Below are 23,702 nucleotides of genomic sequence, written 5' to 3' on the forward strand. Positions count from 1 at the left end.
GATAGCTTCATTTGGCCTCTATGTCAGTGGGTTATTGCAATGGTGCATAAATGGCATTTGATTTTGAGGGAATATTTGTTTTAAAAGTGATACTTTGAGGACTGGAAATATGCAATAGTAGTTTTTAAAAAACTTACTTGTTACCTTATCACATTTTCCAGTTATTTTTTCATTAATTGAAAAAAAAAAGATTCCTTTTGATCTGATCAAGTTTTGAGTTTTTAGATAACTGAATCAGAGCAACAGTGGCCCCAAGAGGCTGCTACCCGACTTACTGTTATTCAGGTCACTTGGGCTCTCCTGTATTTTAGATAGCCAAAAGAGACTTTTAACTTACCTATATTATATATAACTTACCTATATTCAGGTCATAAAAATTATATATGTAAAGGATTGATGGTAGAAATAATACATACTAATCAAGTAGAAGAAAGTTTAATCTCTTTTCTATTTAAAAAAATTTCATTTCTGTCAGAGAAGCATGCATAAAATTAAAATTTTTAAAAATCAAATTGTTTATCCCTAGGAAAAGAAAAATGGTTCCAAAAGAATATCTGCCATCATTCTCAGCAAACTAACACAGGAACAGAAAACCAAATGCCGCATGTTCTCACTTGTAAGCGGGAGTTGAACAACGAGAACACATGGACACAGGGAGGGGAACATTCCACATTGGGGGCTGTCAGGGGGCAGGGGGAGGGAGAACATTAGGACAAATACCTAATGCATGCAGGGCTTAAAAACTAGATGACAGGTTGATAGCTGCAGCAAACCACTTTGGCACATATATATCTATGGAACAAACCTGCATGTTCCGCACTTATGTCCCAGAATTTAAAGTTCAAAAAAAAAAATCTGTCAATGAAATCCACTATTTTTGAAATATGAGTACATCATATTCTGATAAAACCTCTTAGCAAATCTCTAAAAGAAATTCCAGATCTGATAAAAGGTATCTAACCAGTTACTATGATAAGCATCACATTAATGAATAGCATTGTTATTAAAGTATATACTTTTAGAAGCTTTATAAGTTTTAGACAATAATAAATGAAAATTGAAAAGGAAGAGAAGAGAAAATTAAATCCTCCCAAATTGCTTAATTACTAAGAAAATACCAAGAGTACAGCAAACTCTTAAAAATAACAGGTTTGCAAGTTTGCTGGAATCTATATCAATGTTGGAAAATCAGTAGCATCTTTATGTACCAGTATTCATTTATTAGGAAAAACATAAGGAGAAAACAATCACAGTGACTATAAATGCCTGAAAGTAAATCTAATCATCTATAAGGTCTCTATGGGAAAAATTAAACCATTTTAAGAAGAACATAAAGTAATACATAAATAAATGGAGACATAAGCCATATGTACACATGTTAAAACAGTATGCAATAGAGGCAATATCCTCCCCAAGTTAATTTATTAATTTATGCAATTCCGATGAAAATGTTATTGGGGCACAGAAAACGATTCCCCCAAATATGACTTTGGCTTGCTGAGTGCTTTGAAAATTGAAAAACCTCAAAAATAATCCCTGGAACCAAGATCTCTCTCTGTCCTTCTTCTCCTCCCTTTCTCTTTCTCTCTCTCTCTCTTTCTCTCTCTGGAATTTCCTTATCTGACTAAAAACACCTGTTTCCACAAGAAATGTAATTGTCTTAAGATTCCCCTCTTTAATAATCTTGTCAACTAACCTATTACCCACTAGAAAAAAGAAGAAATTGGGAGTCCTCATACCAAGACAGACTTATCATCTGTTCTTCAGAGGGCAGCTCCTAGAAATTACCCAGGGGACTTATTCATCAGGAATAAAACAAGGATTCTAACTTTTGTGGAGGATATTCTCTAACTAGGATGGCAGACAATACATTACCAATATTATAAATAAAATAAAGTATATAAACACATACTGTGCTATAATATATTACTATGTTAGAATATGTTATGACATTTGAACAAAGGCTCGATGGAAGTGAGGAAGGTAGCCATGTATCTGGAGGAAATGCATTCCAGACAAAGGAAAGAGCAAATCAAGTCAACAGGAGGTCATTGTGGCTGGGGTGGATTTGGAAATGCAGTCAGAAGATAAAGACAGTGAGATTATGTAGTGTCTTGTGCAAGTGGAAAGCAGTTGCAGTTTTGAGCAGATGACTGATGTGTTCAGATATATGTTTTAAAACATCACTCATATCAAAATAACACATGAACCCTATAAATGTGTATAATTAGTATGTTTCCACAGACATTTTTTAAAAAATGAAAACAAACAAATATTACTCTGATTAGACTGTAGATGGCCGATGGGAGAAGCAGAGAGACCTCATAAAAAGTGATTGATTACAATAATTCAGCTGAGAGATGACAGTGGTTCAGAACAGAGTAAACAATGGATGTGGTGGGATTCCAGATATATTTTGAAGGAAGAACAAATCAAATTTCTTTATAGTTGGATGGGAGGTGTGAGAGATAGGGAGGATGTGAGGGTAATGCCAAATTATTTAGCTTAAACAACTGGAAACATAAAATTTTCATCATGTAAGCTGGAAATGATGGAGCAAGTTTTGTAAGGGGGATATCAAATAGATAAGTTTTTGATATTTTAAGTGTGCAATGTCCTTTAGATATACAAGTGGAGATGTTCAATTGTGGCTGGATATATGTGTTTGGTTGTAGGGTCTGAACTAGAGGTAAAGATTTATAAATTACTAGCATATGGATCAGATGATATTGATTGAAATCATGGAAAGAGTATAAGTAGAAAAGATGTGGAGGGCTGAGCCTTGGGGTGCTCCAATATTAAGAAGTCAGAGGAAGGAAAAAAGATGGAGACATAGCCACTGGTAAGGTAAGAGAAAAACAGTGTAGTTTCCTGTAATGCAAGAGAAGAAAGTGTATGAAGGAAGAAAACAATTAACTATATCACATACTGCTGAGACATCAACTATAGCAAGGGCTGAGAGCTGGCCACTGTATTTAGCAATGTAAATTTAGTGATAACTAGAGTAGGAGTGGTTTTTGTATAGTAGTGGGGCAATACCTTATTGAAATGGGTTTATAAAGGAATTTAAAATGTGGGTCCAAAAGATATATTTTTTTAAGTTGGGAAAACTTTATTATAGGAATACAGTAGACCAGGGGTGCCCAAACCCCAGGCCATGGACATGTATTGGTCTGTGGCCTGGTAGGGATCAGGATGCACAGTAGTAAGTTAAGGTAGGAGAAAGCTTCATCTGTATTTATAGCCTCTCCCTATCAATTGCACTACTGCCTGAGCTCTACTTCCTGTCAGATCAGTGGCAGCATTAGATTCACAAAGAAGTGCCAACTCTTTTGTGAACTGTGTATGTGAGGGATCCAGGTTGTGCACTCCTATGAGACTCTAAGGCCTCATGATCTGTGACTGTCTCCCATCACTGTCAGATGAGACTATCCGGTTGCAGGAAAACAAGGTCAGATCTCCCACTGATTTTACAATACAGTAAGTTGTATAATTATTTCATTATATATTTCAATGTAATAATAATAGATACAAAGTGGAAAATAAATGTAATGTGCTAGAATCATCCTGAAACCATTCCCTACCCCACTCCACCCTGAGTCGGTGGAAAAATAGTCTTTCACAAAACTGGTTCCTGGTGCCAATAAGTTTGGGGACCACTGGAGTAGACAAAAAAAAAAAAATGATGGCAAAGAAAAGAGCAGTAAAAATCGCTTGGGAAATATACTTGATTAAATGATTGCTGAAGACATTACACACAGATATAACAAAGCTTTCTTTGACAAGGCATTTTTGAAATTTTGGTTAGCCTATGCTCAATCTAATAAACTCTTTCATCCTCTTAGAAACATGGACAGGTTTAAGACTTTGCTTAAAGTAAATAATCTTATATTTTGAAATCCGTTAAATCAGGTTGTTTTTATGCTGCCTTTTCTTTCCATAGTTCACTTTTAATCTTTTACCTGTTTATCTCAGATCCTCCTGTTCATGTGCTATATGACTTTGAGTCATTGATGCTTGCCCTACAAACCTCACAGGGCTGTTATTACAGAGATCAAACAAAACAACTCATGTAAAGTTTATATTTCTTAAAGACCTGTAGTCCCTTTGTTAATGAGGTTTCGAGACAAGTTTGAAGAATGAGTTGCCTAACTTTGAAGGTCAAGCACCAGCATTCCTTAATTCCATATTAAGGCATATCCTATAGAACATTCATTTGGCATGTGCAACTTCCCTGTGGATAAAGAGCATCTCTGGAAACACTACATACTGTATTTCTTTCTTGAGCCTTGGCAATATTAAGAATTAAAATATGAATACCACAGTACCACTTAAAAATTGTACAGAACAATATTTCCTAATCTACTTCTCCTGGGAATTTCATTTTTGGAGGGAGTGGTTCCCATGAGACACCGATTAAATTACTGGGGAACTTGTGTTTCATGAGAAATGCCAAGATAGATAAATTCTATCAAAGTGAAAAATAAAAATCAGGTCAACTGAGGAACTTCTGAATGACAAACTTAAAAATTCTTCTGGTCTGGTTTAACAGATCAGAAAAAACAAAACAGAGGAAAAATAATTTGTTCTTGTGTACATTACCAGAAGACTACAGATTTCTTGGCAGAAAATTGACCCTCAAATTATGTCACTATGATAAAGGTAAATGAACAAATTTCCAGTCAGCCAGTCTTTTAAAGTCTTTGGAAATATCCTTCTTCAGAAAAAAAAATGTTTATTCTGAGTCCCTCAAATCCTGGCTCATATAAACAATGCTTCTTACTGAAAACAGAGGAGTCAATTTCACTTCATCTTTCCATCTAATAAGGTCTTAGTTAACACACAATCACCCAGTCACTGCACTCAGATTTGTTTTGAGCCTAATGATTTCCCACACAACATTAGAAGATTTTTATTTTTGCCATTGCATATAGAAGATCTCTGACCTTTGTTTTCCCTGACCTTTTTTTATGTGCTTCCTCTCCAACTCAGCTTCTAGAAAACTAATTTAAGATAACTTCATGTATATGAGGATAAGCCATGGAACAGCCTAACTCTAAATCTTTTGTTCCTTTTCTAGCCAATCATTGACCTCTGGGCCAGTCCAACCCATGTGTATAGTTAGACCCGTTCTTTCAAATTTGGCCAATTCATAAGCTTCATTCTGTTTGGGGTTTCATTGCTTGACAATTCAGTTGAAGAATAAAGGAGAAACATGCAAGTTGTTTTATTAGGAATTATAGTACAATATATAAGATCAATACACAGAAGAAAATACTCTGTGAGTGCAATCCAGTTGTATATAAGCCCAATTATAATTATTTTTAAGAGAGGGAATCGATAATGCATAAAATGAGCTACAGTTGACAAGACCAAATCTTTGAAAGAACAGTTGTTGGCAGTAGTTAACATGAATTGAGGAACACATAAAAATGAAAAAAATATAATCAATATACCGAAGACATGTTTGTGGATGATGACTTTTAGTTAGAACTTACTGGGAATCATTAAAAGAATAGCATTTGTGATAAATGATGTTTATTGGTATTTTAAAATAGGATGATATATATTTATAAGTCAAACTTTTAATTGGTTAGCTGATAGAAAGATTTGCACGAGATTCTGCAAATCCTCATACTATGATATCTCAATATTTCACACTAGCATGATGGAATGAAATTCTTTGTCTTCACTGAGGATCACATTGCTCATAGAGCTATACTGGCTTTTTCTAAGTACCTATTTTTGTCATTGATTGTTCATTTGAAGACAGCATTGCATTGCTAAAAGTCCATAAAACCCTTAATTTTGATAAAGGCACATCCCATTTTCAATTTTTACAACACTTTGGCTCAATATTCTTCATGAACAATAGTCTACAATGAGAATACTAGACAAATAATTATGAAATTTACTGATCTGAGGATTATTCTTGCCACTGATTCTTCATTTTGCTTTATGTACTTTTTGTCCATAATTATTCTATCTGACAAGAACTAAAAACATGCAAACAAAAATCTATTTCTGATTTTACATTTATTCAGCTTTCACATTTCCACATTACTGTTGCTTAAATTATTATGTTGCATTTTATTTTAATTTAAAGAACCGTCATGAATAAATGTCAGGTTTAGAGAGGAGAGAAGAATAAGAGCAACAACTTAAAAAAGGAAGCTTTAACTTAGTTCATTTAGTAATTAAGCTCAAAGTGGGAATGATAAGCAAAGAGGTCTGGGAGGCGAGAAGAGGCCAGCAAGCTTGGGAAGAACCTCATGTGACATGTCAAGGATGTGACTTATCTGTTGTATGGTCACTGAAAGGCCACCCAACTCCACTCTTCAATCTATAAAGAACTAGGTTCTCAGTCACTAATACGTGAGATGTATAAAAATTCACTGCATATAGTTAAATGTGACTATTGTTTTGTGAAAGTTTTACCATGTGGTTGACTCCTTGTACTTTTTCAGGTCTCAGTTCAAATGCCACCATCTTAAAAAGATCTCCTTTTTTAATGTCTTTACCACTCACCTTGTAGGGGTCTCTTGATCATATCTATGCCCTTTTATACTGTATATATTCATTTATTGCCTGTAACCTCAACTGTCTTGTTCATCATTATATTCCCACCACCTGGAACAGGGCCCATTTACTAGCACCTTTAATAAGGTTGCTACTAAATGTTTATTTGATTGGAAACACAGTATTAATAAATAGAAAAAGCATTTATTGCTTGTACAGTATACAATATGCCTAAGATCATGAAATTCTTTGAATATAGTGTTTCTATTCTTACAACTCTGTAAGTTGGCAAGACTATTTTATCTGAAACTAAGACTCGGAGGTGTTAAAGGGTAAGGGTCAAATAGCTAGTAGTTGTCAGAGATGGGAACTTCAAAGAAATCGCTATTCCATATTGTCTCTCTGATACCCCTCAATAAGGATTAATTAACCTTGTTTTTAAACTCTAATATTATTTTTGATACCACAATGTTTATCGAGTTTTATGATATTAATTTCGGCATGCTTATTTCTCAATGTAGATTCTTGTCAAATTTATTACAGACTATATCTTCTGAATCACTGCGATATCTAATATTCTACTTTGTATCAGTTAGCAAATATTTTCAGCTGAAAAAATAATTGGAAGTACAGTTTATACAAGCCATGAGCATTATCATCTCCTTTACAAGAGCAGCATGTTTAGTTTTGAAAATTCATAAATTCCATCTAGAAAGAAACAGGAAAAAAGTTATGGGAGCCTGGTTCTAAAAAGGTGGAATTCAGTATTCTGAAAATTTTTATTGTCCTGTGAATATTTATGTTCTTCCAAAACAATCAATTAAATTTAAGGCACAGAAATATTTAAACTCATTTCATTCAGTTAAGTGTATTTTTTCTTATTGTTTTCATTTAAAAATGCTGATAATTACCAGACTTTTCCATGAGTAATAAGGCCTGTTTCAGAGTGTGCTTTTATGAGACTATTTTTGTTAACTATTTTGTCACAGAGTTCTCAAACCACTGATATAAAACATTTCCTGTTGGCTAATAACCTACCCTGACTGTGTAATTTAAGTAAAATAACAGCCCTAAACAAAGGATAATCCTTACGACTAGGATTTACAAATCACTTTCTTAGTTCTATTAGTATCTAACAATAGTTTTACATTTTTGTCCTGATCAACCACTTTTCAATTTACAATCTAATACTACCGTCATCATTGATAATCTGCCAAAATAAGTATTCTCTTTTCTTTTGTTTGAATATAGCTTTTTAAAAGTTCTCAATAAAAAATTAAGTATTAGGCTTTAAATTACAATCCTTTTTATTACCTCAAATAATCATGTCGTGGAAAATGATTTTAATTAAAAAATGCTCTATAATAAATGTGTGTAATGGGAATATTTATATAAGGACAATGAAAATAATAATCTGGATACTGTTTTATGTTTTATCAAGAAATGTCAGGTAAAGAAATGTGGTATAGCTGAGCATGGTGACTCACACCTGTAATTCAGCACTTTGGGAGGCTGAGGTGGATGGATCGCTTGAGCTCAGGAGTCCAAGACTAGCCTGGGCAACATGGTGAAACCCTGTCTCTAGAAAAAATAAGAGAATTAGCTAGGCGTGATGGCTTGCACCAGCATTCTTTGCTACTTGGAAGGCTCAGGTGGGAGGATTGCTTGAACCCAGGAGGCGGAGGTTTCAGTGAGGCAAAATCATGTCACTGCACTACAGCCCGGACTGTCTCAAAAATATGTAAATAAAAACAAAATAAATGTGGCAGAAATAAAACTTGTTATTACAACACTCTACTGGATCATGCTGAGAAATCAATCACAGGATTAATATGAATTGAAACACAGTTTACATACATTTTTAATTTAGACTATATATAACATATTGTACATATTTTAGGTTCACATTAAAGGATATGAGCATGATATTAAAATAATATATCATTATTTAAAGCATTTAGAAATCACCCTTCTTGAAATTCAAGGATGCTAAAAAAAGAAATGAATACCAGTAACCATAATGTTTAAAAATCTTTAGTTACACCAATACAAGAAGTGAATGACTTAGCACTGGCATACAATTTCTTTTCTGCACTGGCTGAAATGCCTTCCCTAAGAATTGGAAGTCAAAGAAAGTTAAAGACAAGTGCTTTAGGTCACTAGTGACTCAAAATCCTCCATATGTGTACTTATATCTGTGAAGATCAGTAGAGACAAATATCAGATATGCATAAATCCTCATCCTAATTCTGTAACCAGCTTCTGAAAAATAATCTGACATAAACTGTCTTAACATTCTATAATGTCTGCATATTCAAATATTTAGAGGTTATATTGTTAGAGTAGGCAGTTAGGCAACCATCATGTGATGGTCAGGTGGTTGTTAAACTACCTCTCTAAAACAATAATTGGTTACAACCAGTGCCAGGGGAAGACCCTCTCTAATAAATAGAAAACACCTGGATCTGGTGATCAGCAGTTTCCAGATAAGATCTCAGGAGTTGGGCTAGTGGGCTTATGCATGCCCAACGAGAAGCAAAATAGCAGAGTTTAGCTGGTATATGAATAGAACATTCCTCTAAGAACACTCAACTAGTAAGGGAAAAATGCCGCAAGTGAGCATATATACAACTTCAGTAAACATGCTATGCAGTAAATCAAGGGAGAAGTAAAGAACCCCAGAAGCATGCCAGTATATAAAACCCTGAGTCAGAGGTCAAATTGCATGCTTGAATCTCTCAAGTTGCCCATTTGACCCTTTTTTTAACTGTACTTTATTTCCTGTTTTTTTCTGCCTTAAAACTTTCCTGCTCTAAAACTTGCCTTGGTCTCTCCGTATGCCTCATCCCCCTTGGTCAAATTCTGAGAAAGCAAAAATTGAGGTTGTTGCAGACCTGTATGGGTTTGCTGCTGCTGACATTATCTTGATGAAAGAATACTTGAAAAATATATATGTATGAGCATTCTCTGCCCTCCTCCTCCAGAAGAAGAATGCTTTAAGTATGTAATAATCTGTTCGAGGATAAACAAAATCTCAAGTCGTTCATGTCTACAAAAGGCATATTTTTTCATTTCTGGACTAGATTAGCATAAATATAGCATTATTAAAGAAAACGATAATTTGTGGCATTCTATGAAAAAGACTAGATGACCATAAAATCTATTTTTATAAACAACCAGCTGTGGTTCTATAATTCTCTGAGGAGAGGTATACTACTAATGACAACATTAAAATGAAAGAGCAATATCAAATTACATGTTGGTTTCCCAAACTGAGTGCTGAGTGCAAATGCCTTATTAAACAGCTTGGTATATCTATGGAAGCCATATCAGCTTATTTAGTTGAAGGAAAAAGAAGCAATTTTATTCTAATCTCAGATACAGCTGATGAAATACGTCAAATTGTAGTTTATGTTTTATATTTAGCTTAAGATTTCTATAAAATACATGGATAAAAGCTAAATTCGTGGTCTTAAATGAAGATCCATTCATTTGTCAGCCACCAGAATTGAAGCTTTTTTCTGGAAATTCATCTGATTTGCTTACTTTCTTTTGCTTTTCTAATTGGAGGAAGAAACATAAGAAATTCGTCTATTTTTTCTACTAGTGCTATGTATTTTAATATCCAGTCACTCGATTCTTAATCATTGGGTTTTAGAAACTCTTGACATTTTCAATTACACCAATTTAGCTACCTGATTCATGTGGTCTTCATTTAGGAGCTTAACAATTCAAAGATATAACTTGTTACAGGCAAATGATTCTCCTGAGTTTCCAACACAGGATGTGTGAATGCCTCTGTAATTTTCATCTGATTCTGGACCTACCAATAACTTACCTTCTTCCTCTTGTGTTGGAAAGAAGTATTTCAGCAAGAAACTTTCTGTCTCTTGCTACTGGAGCAACAGAGTGCTAATTTCCTTTGTGTGGGCCTAAACCTCACCCAAAAGGAGAATCATTGCATTATAAAAAAAATAGTCAAAGTCCTGTGACTTCAAGTATCTGTTATGTAAACTCTCATTAACAAGAGTACTGCTGAGGCCTCAAACAATGCAAGAAAAATACTAATCAAAGTTTACCAACAATTTTTGCAGTCACAAACCACCAATTAGTCACCAATTGTATGTAATATCACTTACAATTCAAAAGTGTTGTTCTGTACTTAAAGTAGTCCTGCATATATATGTGCTTATATATATATATATGCCATATACATATACACACACAAATTTTGTATGTATTTTAATTACTTTATATATCTTATAAATTCAATTCTATTTAATTGAAATACTTTTAAGAGAATCAATTAAGGGCAAGTAAAAAATTCAAAAATGCATATATGCATATACACAACATATATGCATATGTATATATTTAAGAGAATCAAACTGGGAACAATAAATGAGAAGGGAAATCATCATACACCTTGAACCTTTGACCAAAGAATCCAACATATACTAAAAGATGTTCATTATGTGTTTTTTATATTTCCTTTCAAATAATATAAGAAGTAAACATTTCCATGTAAGAGCATGTGGTGTGTGTCATACCTTCTCGTGGATTTTCTGGCCAGGTTCCATCCCTTCAAGATGTTCTGACTCTGTGGATCCCTCGCTTGATGCCATTTTTCTTTGTATATGAACATTTTGTTCACGCAAGGCAACAATCTGCAAAATAAAAGCACTATGCCTTTAAACTCTAAATAGAGCATAAAACAAAAAAAGAAAATGAATTTACTTCAATGTGGTTAAGAACTAATGAACAGTAACAAATAATCTGAAAGTGAACATTACATTTTACTGAATTACTACACAAAATATATTTTTAAATGTAGGCCAGCATTTTGATTAGAAAAATTCATAAAATTTCTACTAAAAAGAGGTTAAAGCACTGTGAAATTTACCTAAGAAAATATTTTCTAGTTGGAAATGTCTGTAAATTAATGATATATATGTATTCATGTATTGTTAAATCAGAAATTATTTTTAAAATTTATTTGTAGTATGTAATAAAAATGTTTCTTTGGTCTGTATTTGTAAAGTATATAAAAAACAAAGACTGAAGGTTAAAGACTAATTATGAGCATAATCATTTCTCCTACATTGATAGCCCATTTGCAATTTAATATAAGCAGATATATAGCTGGACTTAAAAATTATTTCGTAATGCTGTCATGAGCATGTATTATTAAATTTATCTCATTATTTTAATGTCCATTATTTTAGTATTATAGTCCACATTTAATTTGCAAACACAAATTCAGAGAGCAGTTAATTCTTGTAAACTTTCAGCTCAATTTTAAAGACATAATTATTTCAACTAAAAAACAAATTTTGGGGTGGTTATAGCATAAGTGATCCTAGTAATATACAGAGTGAAAAACAGTATTCCAGTCTTTTTAAAATGGTGTTTTAAAATAAATTTGCTCTCTCTCTCTCTCTACATACATACATACATACATATATATATGTATCACTTTGAAAATATTTTACATTATATTAATGCTGTAACATTTATTTCATGGCATATTTTATTGTCTTATCAACTCAGATATTTGTCAATATTAGTTCTTGGAGAAATAACTGTACATAGTATTTAATGCACAATAAGATCTGAATCATATTAAACTTATATGTGAAAATTACGAGACCAACATGTCACAAGACGAATAATCATTAACTAAAAAAAAAAAAAAAGGTAACAAGGGATTGGGTGTTTGCCCTGCTGCCTGACACTACTTCAATGCCATATCTTCCACTATGTGTTCATGAGATCAGTTGATCTTGCTATATGATCTCTGGCATTTGAGCAATTGGTATATGCTTTGGTAAGGGTATATGAAGAAGAACTAGGTATATGTTCTTCTCTCTCTTGTATAACTGTAATCACAAATAATTGGCTCCCTCACTCTCGTCCATTTACAATCTATTATCTACAAAGCAGCCAGATACATCTTTCAAATTTAAATTATATTGTGTAACCCCTCAGCTTTCTAAAAAGCTAATGTTTGGCCAGGTTCGGTGGCTCATGCCTGTAATCCCAATACTTTGGGAGGCCAAGTCAGCTGGATCAGTTGAGGTCAGGAGTTCGTGGCCAGCCTGATCAACTGGTGAAACCTGTATCTACTAAAAATACAAAAAATAGCCAACATAGTGGCACGTGCCTGTAATCTCAGCTACTCAGGAGGCTGAGCCAGGAGAATCCCTTAAACCTGGGAGGTGGAGATTGTAGTGAGCTGAGATTGTGCCACTAGACTTCAGCCTGGGTGACAGAGTGAGACTCCATCTTAAAATTAAGTTAAATTAAAAAAAAAAATGAATGTTTTCCCAATTTATTTAGCTTAAATTGAAATTTCTTAACAAGGTCTATACTATTCTACATGATCCCTTTGCTTCAGCCACACTGGTCTCCTTTCCATCTCTCAAACATAACTGGCTCTTTCTTACACAGAACTGAGGAATTTGATGATCTTCCTGCCTGAAACATTATTCCTCAGCTACCACAGGGGGCATAATCCCAGCTTTCAAAACTCAGCTGAAATACAACTCCTCAGAGAGAATGTGTCTTGTCATCAAACACTTTTTACAATATATCCCTGTTTATTTTCTTGCGTGTAGCGCTCATTAGAGTCAATTATTTTATTTCTCTGCTTCCTCATTTTGCTTATTTATTTAGCTAGCACAAGTCCTAATAATATCTCCTGAGAAAATAAATTTCAAAAGAATGCTTCATTAAAAACTGCATTTTCATATGAAGTAGCACATCAAATTATTATGTGCAGAGTATTCACTAAAAATGTGTTGAATTAAATAATAAATGGATATGGAAAAGCAAATAATCTAAACATAATTAATTCAAAAATAACAAAAGATAAAGATTTGGAGTGCATACGAAACCTCGGTAACATCCTTTTCTCATTAATCAATATGGAAATAGATTACATGAAAGGAATGACAAGAGAAAGAAAGTAGCTCCTGGAAATATCATTTTAATATTACACTCTTAACATGTTGCTTTTTGCATAAATATTATGTTACAATTGATAGATATTGAGATTTTATTATGAATTAAAATTTTTAAAATATTCAAGTATCATTTGTTGACATTCCACTAAGGCAACACCTATGACTGACAGACATGCTAATACAAAGTACCAGGACATTTAAAAATTATATACTTTGTCTTCTATTATGAATCTACCCAGAAGTGAAGGGAGATATTGAAAAAAATTATTTAAAGAAGAAATTTAACTCTCAGCTTACAGATTAGCTTATATTTGCTTAATAAACAGATAACTTTCAAATATGTCCTAGTACCTGAAATAAAGCAGGCCATCTATAAAAGTTTATTGAATGAGTTAGCTAAAAGATGAATTAATGTCTTCATTAAAGAATAATCAAAAAATCAAATTCATTCAGAAAAAATGTACAAATATAATTGTGCCACTATGATTTTTAAAATTCTAAACTTCAAGTTTGATACAAAGTTTATACATGAAAATTAATTCCAAAAAAGACATAATTTTCAACCACTTACATGCAATCTTTGTTTTGCAAAAATGAATCAAGTCTAAAAATGTTGGCTCTTGAAACAGAAGAACGAATGTGACATATTTTATATTCTCAATCACTCTAACATGCTATTTTCCCCCAACAATAAATTATCCTGGGTAGTTGTGAAAGTAAAGCTTCAGCACCTAATTTAATTAAGGGTGTTAATAAGTGGATTATTTTTCACACTGGGGAAAGGAGGAAAATTAGTAGCTCTCTTTTAAAAATTCACCTTTCGGGGTTAAGGCTTTTCTTCAATCTGTTTTAAAGAGTGAAGAGGTTACCCAGAAATCACTGGAGCCTAAGGTAGCACAGACTTCTTTAGGAAATTCTCTAGCTGGTTTGAGAAGTGAAGACAAGAGATGGCTAGGGAACCAGCTTGGGACAGTAAATAGAATGAAAAGCAGATGATGATCTCAAAACATTCCCTAGCCTCTCACTGAGATGGAATATTGTCAAAGAAGGGGCCCAAGCAATTTGCCTCCAAGAAAACTAATGTAGGTCTGGATATCTCACTACTAAACAACACGACCTACTTGCTATGGTTTAAATGTTCCCACCAAAATTTATGTTGAAATGTAATTGCCTTTGTGATGGTATTAAGAGGTGGGACCTTTAACAGGTTTTTAGGGCATGGGGACTCTGTCCTCATAAATGGATTAAGGTTGTTATCTCTGGAGTGGGTTATTTATCATTGGAGTGGGTTCCAGATAAAAAGATAGAGTTTGTCCCTCATTCTCTCTCTTTCTCATCTCACATGATTTTATACTATTTCATCCTTCTACTATGGCATAAGGCATCTTAAATCTCATGCCAGATGCCAGTGTCATGCCTTGGACTTCCCAGCCTCCAGAACTTAAGAAATCAATTTATTTTCTTTAAAAATTGCACAGTCTGTGATATTCTGTTATAGCAACACAAAACAGACTAAGACACTACTCCAAATAAGATTACATGTTGAGTAGGAGGAATCACTTATGTACAGGTCCTGTTGTTTACCCAGTTCTTATATAACTGTACTGAAAAACCCACTATGTACAAGCACTGTGCTATACTATTTTTATCTGGAAAAGGGGTATGATTCATATTTAACAAATGATCAGATTAAGATAAAGACAGATTAATGAAGAGAACTGCTACAGTTTAAATATATGCCCTCCTCCAGCCCCCAACATTTATATGTTGAAACCTAGGGCCCAATGTGATAGTATTGAGAGGTGAGGTCTTTAGGATATGATTACATCATGAAGGCTCTTCCCTAATAAATAGAATTTGTACTGATATAAAAGGCCTCAAGGGAACTAGCTAAGTAAGCCTTTTGCCATCCATCTTCTGCCATGTAGGACACAATGTTCAGGGTGCCATATTGGAAGTAGAGGGCAGTCCTTATCAGACACCAAGTCTGCTGATGCCTTGATATGGGACTTTCCTGCCCCCAGAACTGTGATAAACATATTTCTATTGTTTATAAATTATGCAGTCTCAGACATTTTGTCACAACAGCACAGATGTACTAAGAAGTAAGCGTCGAATGAAACATAATTCCATATCCTCATACTTCCTACTCTGTAACATTGGCTCAAATGGCTTTGCTTTGATATGGTCTATTAAATCAGGAGAAGTTAATCATGGGCTGGGCGAGGAAGCATAAACATTTTATTTCCAAGGGCTGATATCCTCCTATGCTGGAATCCTTTGCACATTATTCACATTAGACACCTCCCTGGACAGACTCATATATAGGCTAAGTTTTGTATATATTTTCAGTGAGTTAGCAATCCACTGAAGGCTCATGGAACTCTGCTCAAGATAAGCATATCACAGCTGGTTTTATTGTTCAATCATTATTTATCAAGTGTCTGTTGACATTTGCTTTTAGGTATCCTTTCACATTTCTTTTGATAAGAACATCTTATATTTTCACTGGAGAATTTTCCTTTCTTATTCTAATCCCACAGAGACTGTCAATCAAAGAACCAAGAGCCCATGGCAAATGGGTGGGCACAAGATCCAAGCCAGAGAAATCAGAATTTTATTCCTTTACATGTTTCTGGCTGAGCTTTGGGAAACGTTTTTCTCTATCTGCTAAGGAAGGTAAACTGATAGAATATGATTGGGGTCCTCTTTACCATTAATTCCTACTCATGCAGAAAACACATGGAAGAGATGAGGCCATAACAAATTGCTTCTGGTCCTGCTTCTAGGCATCCTTAAATCTTTCCTATCCTTGGCATTTTAGTAATATGAACCAAGCCCCAAATTTTCTTTTGTGCTCAAACTCATTTGGAATGGTTTTCTGTAACTTGCAACTAAAAGTGACCTTGCAAATGCAGCAGGAAACATGGAAGACAACACAGAGCATGCAATATCTAAGTGAGGATTTTGGAGAACAACTAAGAATTTACCAGACAGACAATGGTAGATGATTTTTTTAGGTGAATAGAAGATCACAGGCATTTTGTGTTTCTAGTAATTTGTGTTCCTGGCACTGTAAGTTGCTTAATATTCTTGTGGCAAAAAGTACCTAGAAAAAGTTGGAAGAATGAAGAAGAACTAGCAGAGCAGAAGTGTTTCAACTAAGTCTCAGACATCTGTGTGCCTTTTCTCTCACTTATTGCTTTGTCTTGATATTTATTTGTTTTTTTCTGGTGCTCATAGCTCATAACAGCCTGATCCATTCCTTCTAGGCACTCCCAAATACAGTGTATTTTCAAGCGAATCTTCTAAGTTTCATTCATATCTTTGCGTCTGTCAGGTTGATTTCGGCTCTGACAAGCTCTGACCCTATATAATAGACTACTGGTAGTCTTGGTGTCTGGGCCTCCAGTCTGCAAAATTCCTTGGCCCTCTTTTTTTTTTTTCTATCAGCTTGAACACTATCATGTCTTGCAACAGATCCTCTTCTAGCTTCTTGCCTTTGAACAACTGTTTTTCATCATTATCCTGGAGAGATTCATTTATTTCAAAAATATGCATTCAGCACTGATGACATACCAGGCATTAGGGAAATACAATATGGGAAAAAGGCAGAAATCTTTCCTAATGGAAACTGTATTCTCATTTGGAAAAATAAATTATAAACAAAAATAAGTAGAGCATAGTTTTAAATGGTGATAATAGAAAAGAAAATCAAACCAAGTGAGGGATGCTGTGAAGTATAATCTAATTACAAATTAGGTGATTTCTGAGTATGGACTTGAAGACAAGAGGGAACAAGCAATGTGGGTATCTGGGAGAAGAACATTCCAGAAAATGTAAGTAATTACTGGAAAAAGAAAATGTGGCACATATACACAATATAATACTATGCAGCCATAAAAAAGGATGAGTTCATGTTATTTGCAGGGACATGAAGCTGGAAACCATCATTCTCAGAAAACTGACACAAGAACTGAAAACCAAACACTGCATGTTCTCACTCATAAGTAGGTGTTGAACAATGAGAACACATGTGACACAGGGTGGGGAACATCACATACCAGGGCCTGTTTGGGAACAGGGGGCGAGGGGAGGGATAGCAGGGGAGTAGGAGTTAGGGGAGGGATAGCATTAGTAGAAATACCTAATGTAGATGTCGGGATGATGGATGCAGCAAACCACCATGGCACGTGTATGCCTATGTAACAAACCTACACATTCTGCACATGCACCCCAGAATTTAAAGTATAATAATAAAAAAATCAAAAACAAATATTGAGATTTATGAAAATATTTTTGGGAGTTCCTTAAATGATGTAAAATGTCCTTTGTAAAAGAGAGCTTAAAAATCAGTGCAAGGTGAGACTCTGAAAACTTAAAGAAACATGCTATCATGAAGAAAGTATGACTTGGGAGAAAAAAAGGCTATTAAATATTTTTATATTCCCAAATTTTAGGATTTCTCAAAGGTTTAAGAAATAATATATTTATTCAACAAATATTCATTTGATCACTGTTCTAAGTGTCAAACACTCCTGGGAAAAAATGCAGACAGTTTCCTTTTCTTGTGGAGATTACATTCTAGTTAAGGAGGAAAAGAAAAAAAAGGAAAAGGAAGCAGTAAGACTGCAACAGCAAATAGCAATTATTTATTGAGCTCTAGTAATGTACCAGAAACTGTGCTAAGCACATTATATAAATTTGCCTCCTTTCACAAACTTTGCATCTATGTTATCCTTTCTTTCCAGGTTTGAGATTTCTTGAAAACAGACCCTGACACTATTACTTTTAATGGCAAAAACCACAATTGCTTTTGTACCAATCTAACAGGAACCGGGTACAAGTAGTTTGAGAGGTGATTCCTGAAGTATAATATTTCTTAAATATGCTTGAAAGGCTGAGGATGAGTCCTGGCCCATGTAATTGTTGTGGGTTGTAAGATCTTAACCTCAAGTTCAGGTTCTTCTTATTTCAAATGGAGGGATAATAATGTCTACATTATATTGTATTTGTTCTGCAAAATGCTTAGTCAAATTTAATGTACATTAAACACTTGTTATGTAATGATAATGACAATAATGAACTGACTTTGACAATAATGAATTGACTTCCACTTGCCACTTTAGTTTGATCTTTCTGTTTATATTGCTTGATCTAGCTTACTGAAAGGCTTGCATCCCACACATAAAAAGTTCTGCCTTGGCTGTGAGTTTTTATGTTCACCTGAGTTATCTTTCCTCCTCTTTAACGGCCTCTTAGTCACTCAGTCTTTTAAGTATTTCAGATGAATTCTGGGACCATATCTTCCCAAGGAGTTACATAATTCCTTAGTATTCTCCAGTAACTCATGTCATGCAAATTATTACTCTATCACAACTGGATGTTAGTTTTCTCACCAACCATTTTGACACACTGCCTTGAGACTAGAAACTGTATCTGATTCATTATTTACTCCCAGTTTTTAGGACATTGGCTGACAAACAGGAGGCACTCTAGAAATATCTGTAGAATGTCAAATAATGACAGACTATATACATGGAAAAAAAAAGTCTATGAGGAGTTGGAAAAATTGAACAGAAACATACACAGGATTTATATATGAAGAAGAAAATTAGTTATCCACATAGAGGTCTATATGAACTTGAAGGCCTTCCAAATGTTCATATTATAGGATCCAAGGTTAAAAAGGATTCCTGGAAGAGCTCATTGGGGAAATAAAAGACTGGGAAATACTGCAATGGCTTAAAGGACTGCTCTAGAGTGAGGAGGCAGATAAAGTAGAAATCATAAGCAACTGTAAAGGAGAGTAGAAGCTGGATCATGGAAGGGCGGTTTAGTGAAAGTCATTAAGAGATGTTTTATAAATTCAAATTAATAGCCAATTTCATATCTTAAAATATATTATTAAAACATATTCGCAAGTATATTGCAGCTTAGGTAATATGACTTACATGCTTTGAGGCACATTGTTTACGTGCTTTAGATTTAGGAGGAATCGGTGTTTGTGGACAGAAAAATGGAATTCTAAAAGTATCTAAGAAACTAATTTCTGCCAAGAGAATTATCTAACGAAAAAAGAAAAGGAATGTAAATTAATTTAGTTTTCACTTCACTTTCCTTTGTCTTTCTGAAATATTAACATACATGAAGAAATGGGAGTTGAGAAATTAAATTTCTAATTAAGAACTTTTAGCAATAATAACATCTATGTCTTGAACATATGCCCCATGTAGTATAAAACAATTTACATATATTATCTCAGTTAATCTTTCCAATAACCTTGTAAATTGGGTATTTTTATTTTTATTTTACAAATGAGAAAACTGGTATAGAGAAAATATGTAATATACTTGAAGTCATACAGAAAAAGACAAAACGGAGAGATTTCTGATTCACGTCTGATTCCTTCAAAACATTTAAAAAATACTATGCTATAATGCCTTTTGGTAATCAATGAAATGAGTCATTGATACACAATCCAAATATTTATCAAGGCCAGGACTACAAGTCTGTGGTCTGATGGCAGGGGATTTTTCTGCCCTGAGCTGGCAAACAATTTAGAAGATGTTTTCAAAAACATTTAAGAGATGTCTTCATTTATTCCCAGAAATAAAAAAGTCTTGGTTTTTACCTTATCATTTTTTTAATTTATAACTCTTATATAGCATAGGCATATAAATTTATCCTGAAAAAATTTAACTTACTTTTAAAAATAAAATACATCTACATAAAATCTTTCATGCTATTTCTACAGGGATTTTCATTCTTATGTTTTTAAATTAATATTCGTCTTTACTTATTTAACAACTTCCAGTTAGTGCCCACATCTAATTAACAAAGATTATTTTCATCTATTTTTATCCCAAATTCAATTAACAATTCCAAGGGTGACACTTACCGAAGTCTCACTACACCAACACATAATTTGCTTCTACACAGATGCTTATTCTAATTCCAGCTGAATTCCATGCTTAGATTACAATGAAGTTGCAACATACACACACAAACAATAACAAAGAAACTAGTAAAGCAGTAGAGATTTACAATTTACAGTTAATTAACTCTTCAGTCACAATAGTTTGCATTTGTGTTGCTATATATTAACTGGGAAAACACAAAGGTTGAAACACTTGTTTGAACTGAAGCATGTTAAAACTCATGGAGAGCAACTTCATGTAGTCTCTGCAGTTTGATCAGCTTGCATATAACTTCAATTTAAATGGTTTTCATTAAGCATGGGCAGATTTGGAAGGCTTGTGAAACTGAACTGCTCCAGTGAATAATCAGATTGTTTTGAGATGGGAATCAGAGATTTGCATTGTTAGAATATATCTTGGTTCAGGTAAAAGAAGTTTAATAATTTAATGAATAAATTCATTTATCCTAATGAATGACAGAGTAGATTTGAGGTGAGAGCAACAGTTTCACTTTCTGGTTATTTAGAATTTTTACTACATGCAATACTTTAGTCAACTAATAATTATTGGATGAATAAAAATACATTTCTTTATTTTTAAACTTGCTATCCCAAATTTGGCTGACTAGTACTCACAATTCCTATATAGATCAATTAACTAAGTGCTAAAATTTAAATCCACCATTACCAGTAAGTTTATGGTGACCTTTTAATTGAAAATACATCATATGAAAAGTACATCAATTTGGCTATTTCCAAATTTTACATCTAAACTGGTTTTGTTTATATCTAAATACATATGGGATTCAAGTTCAGCTAGTTTCTAATGATTAAAAAATCCTCTTAAAATTATTATTTAAAGATTTTTTGAAAACCTTTCTAGAACAATAATTGGAATGCAAAACTGTTGTTTTTAGTTTTAAGTTTAAAACAGAACAATTCCAATAGCCAAAAAAAAAAAGAAATTCAAATATATGCTTATGTAGAATGTTTTGTTTTTGTTTTTGCAGGTGCTTATGCTATTTTAACTTAGAATTTAGATTTTCAACAATAGCAACTTCACAATAGCTATACTTTGTCATTGTAATTAATATGTAATTCTAATGAAATACAACTTTGTACTAACATATCTCTTCTATTTAGTTAATCAGTATTTCAGTCAATACATTTTCTGATGCTTGATAATGCTTTATTTTCATTTATTTTGACCATCTATATAGTTCCCTAATAATTAATACCAAAAGCAATGGAAACAAAAGCCAAAATAGACAAATGGGATCTAATTAAACTTAACAGCTTCTGTACAGCAAAAGAAACTATCATTGAAGCAAACTGACAACCAACAAAATGGGAAAAAATTTTTGCAATCTACGCATCAGACAAAGGGCTGATATTCAGAATCAATAAGGAAGTTAACAAATTTATAAGAAGAAAAACAACCCATCAAAAAATGGGCGAGGGTTATGAATAGACACTTCTCAAAAGAAGACATTTATGCAGCCAACAAACACATGAAAAAAAGGTCATCATCACTGATCATTAGAGAAATACAAATTAAAACCACACTGAGATACCATCTCATGCCAGTTAGAATGGCAATCATTAAAAAAATCAGGAGACAATAGATGCTGGAGAGGATTTGGAGAAATAGGAACACTTTTACATTGTTAGTGGGGTGTAAATTAGTTAACCATTGTGGAAGACAGTGTGGTGATTCCTCAAGGATATAGAACTAGAAATATCATTTGATCCAGCAATCCTATTACTGGATATATACCCAAAGGATTATGAAGGCATATGAACACTTATGTTTATTGTGGCACTGTTTACAATAGCAAAGACTTGGAACCAACCCAAATGCCTATCAATGATAGACTGGATACAGAAAAGGTGGCACATATACACCATGGAATACTATGCAGCCATAAAAAGGGATGAGTTCATGTCCTTTGCAGGGACAGGGAAGAAGCTGAAAATCATCATCCTCAGCAAACTGACACAAGAACAGAAAACCAAACACTGCATGTTCTCACTCATAAGTGGGTGTTGAACAATGAGGACACAGGGACACAAGGAGGGGAACATCACACAACAGGGCCTGTCGAGGGGTGGGGGGGCTAGGGGAGGGATAGCAGAGGGTAGGGAGATTGGGGAGGGATAACATTAGGAGAAATATCTAATGTAGATGATGGGAGGATGAATGCAGCAAACCCCCATGGCATGTGTATACCTGTGTAACAAACCTGCATCATCTGTACATGTACCCCAGAGCATAAAGTATAATAATAAAAATAAAAATAAAATACAAGCATCTTCATTAGAGGCATGTAAAAGGCTACAGAAAATACAAAACAACTTAAGTTGGCCAGAAGAATTAGTGGACATTGTTAAGGTATAAGACTGCTATTTTACTAGGTTAGCAACTACGAGTGGCATAATATGGAAGAATGGTAATGAAAACAGCAGAGGAAGCTGTTAATACAGGAAAGTGAAAGAATTAATCCAGAGTATGAAAGCAAACACGTTTCTAAACAGATTTTCAAAAGTGTCAGTGGTAGGACAACATATTCGTAACCACTTATACTTATCACTGAATGAAAGCAAGACTCAATTTAGAATATATATAGGCAAATAAATAAACAAGGAAGGGTAGAAACTATTCATTAAGGTAAACAACACCGAGAAGGCACTACCAAGTGTAAAGCAACTGCAATAATTCAGTGTCGAGTACTGAGGGTATTGGCAGCAACTGAGTTAAAAATTTTGAATTTAATGAAGAAAATGTGGCAAAATCTCCATCACCAAGGAAGATGTCCTTGCTAATAACTTTTCACCTCCTTGAAGAACACAGCAAAATGCTACTCAAAAATTGAAACAGATGCCTCACAGTGAAAACAGCAAATATAATTTACTGCAGGTATTGATCATTACAAAGTACTTCTTGGTATTTTGTACAGAATGGATGCTCTCTTCATTCATACTTATTCCTCAAAATCACTCCCATAGGGCTCTTGGCCCCCTGAAGTCAGAGGTATCAAAATCTAATTTGGTTTGGCTTCAGCTAAGGGCATAAATGACAACTCACTGCAGTAATTAATTATCCCCCCAATTAAAATAAATGGGAAAAGCAAAATTAAGGATACTGAGCTAGGCTGAGAGTGAATGCAAACCAAATAATCCAATGTGTCCATACATGATCATTTTACAAAGCAGGAAACATGCTCCGTGAATGAGAATACTTGTTTTCAAAAGTCTCAATAAATGTTCTTTTTTTTTTTTTTTTTTTTTTTTTTTTTTTT

General features: G+C 33.8%; 1 protein-coding gene across 26 annotated transcripts in view; it reads right to left on the minus strand.

Annotated features, from left to right (window-relative positions):
* PPFIA2 (PTPRF interacting protein alpha 2) overlaps positions 1-23,702 on the minus strand; it is a 485,065-nt gene that overhangs the window by 132,312 nt on the left and 329,051 nt on the right. For all 26 annotated transcript variants that reach the window (XM_017543486.2, XM_017543479.2, XM_017543480.2 and 23 more), the window contains one exon: positions 11,070-11,186. In XM_017543486.2, the coding sequence (XP_017398975.1) occupies positions 11,070-11,186 (117 nt within the window). The remainder of the gene's footprint in view (positions 1-11,069; positions 11,187-23,702) is intronic.

This window comes from Cebus imitator, unplaced genomic scaffold, assembly GCF_001604975.1.
Source record: "Cebus imitator isolate Cc_AM_T3 unplaced genomic scaffold, Cebus_imitator-1.0 Scaffold156, whole genome shotgun sequence".
Taxonomy (NCBI): domain Eukaryota; kingdom Metazoa; phylum Chordata; class Mammalia; order Primates; family Cebidae; genus Cebus; species Cebus imitator.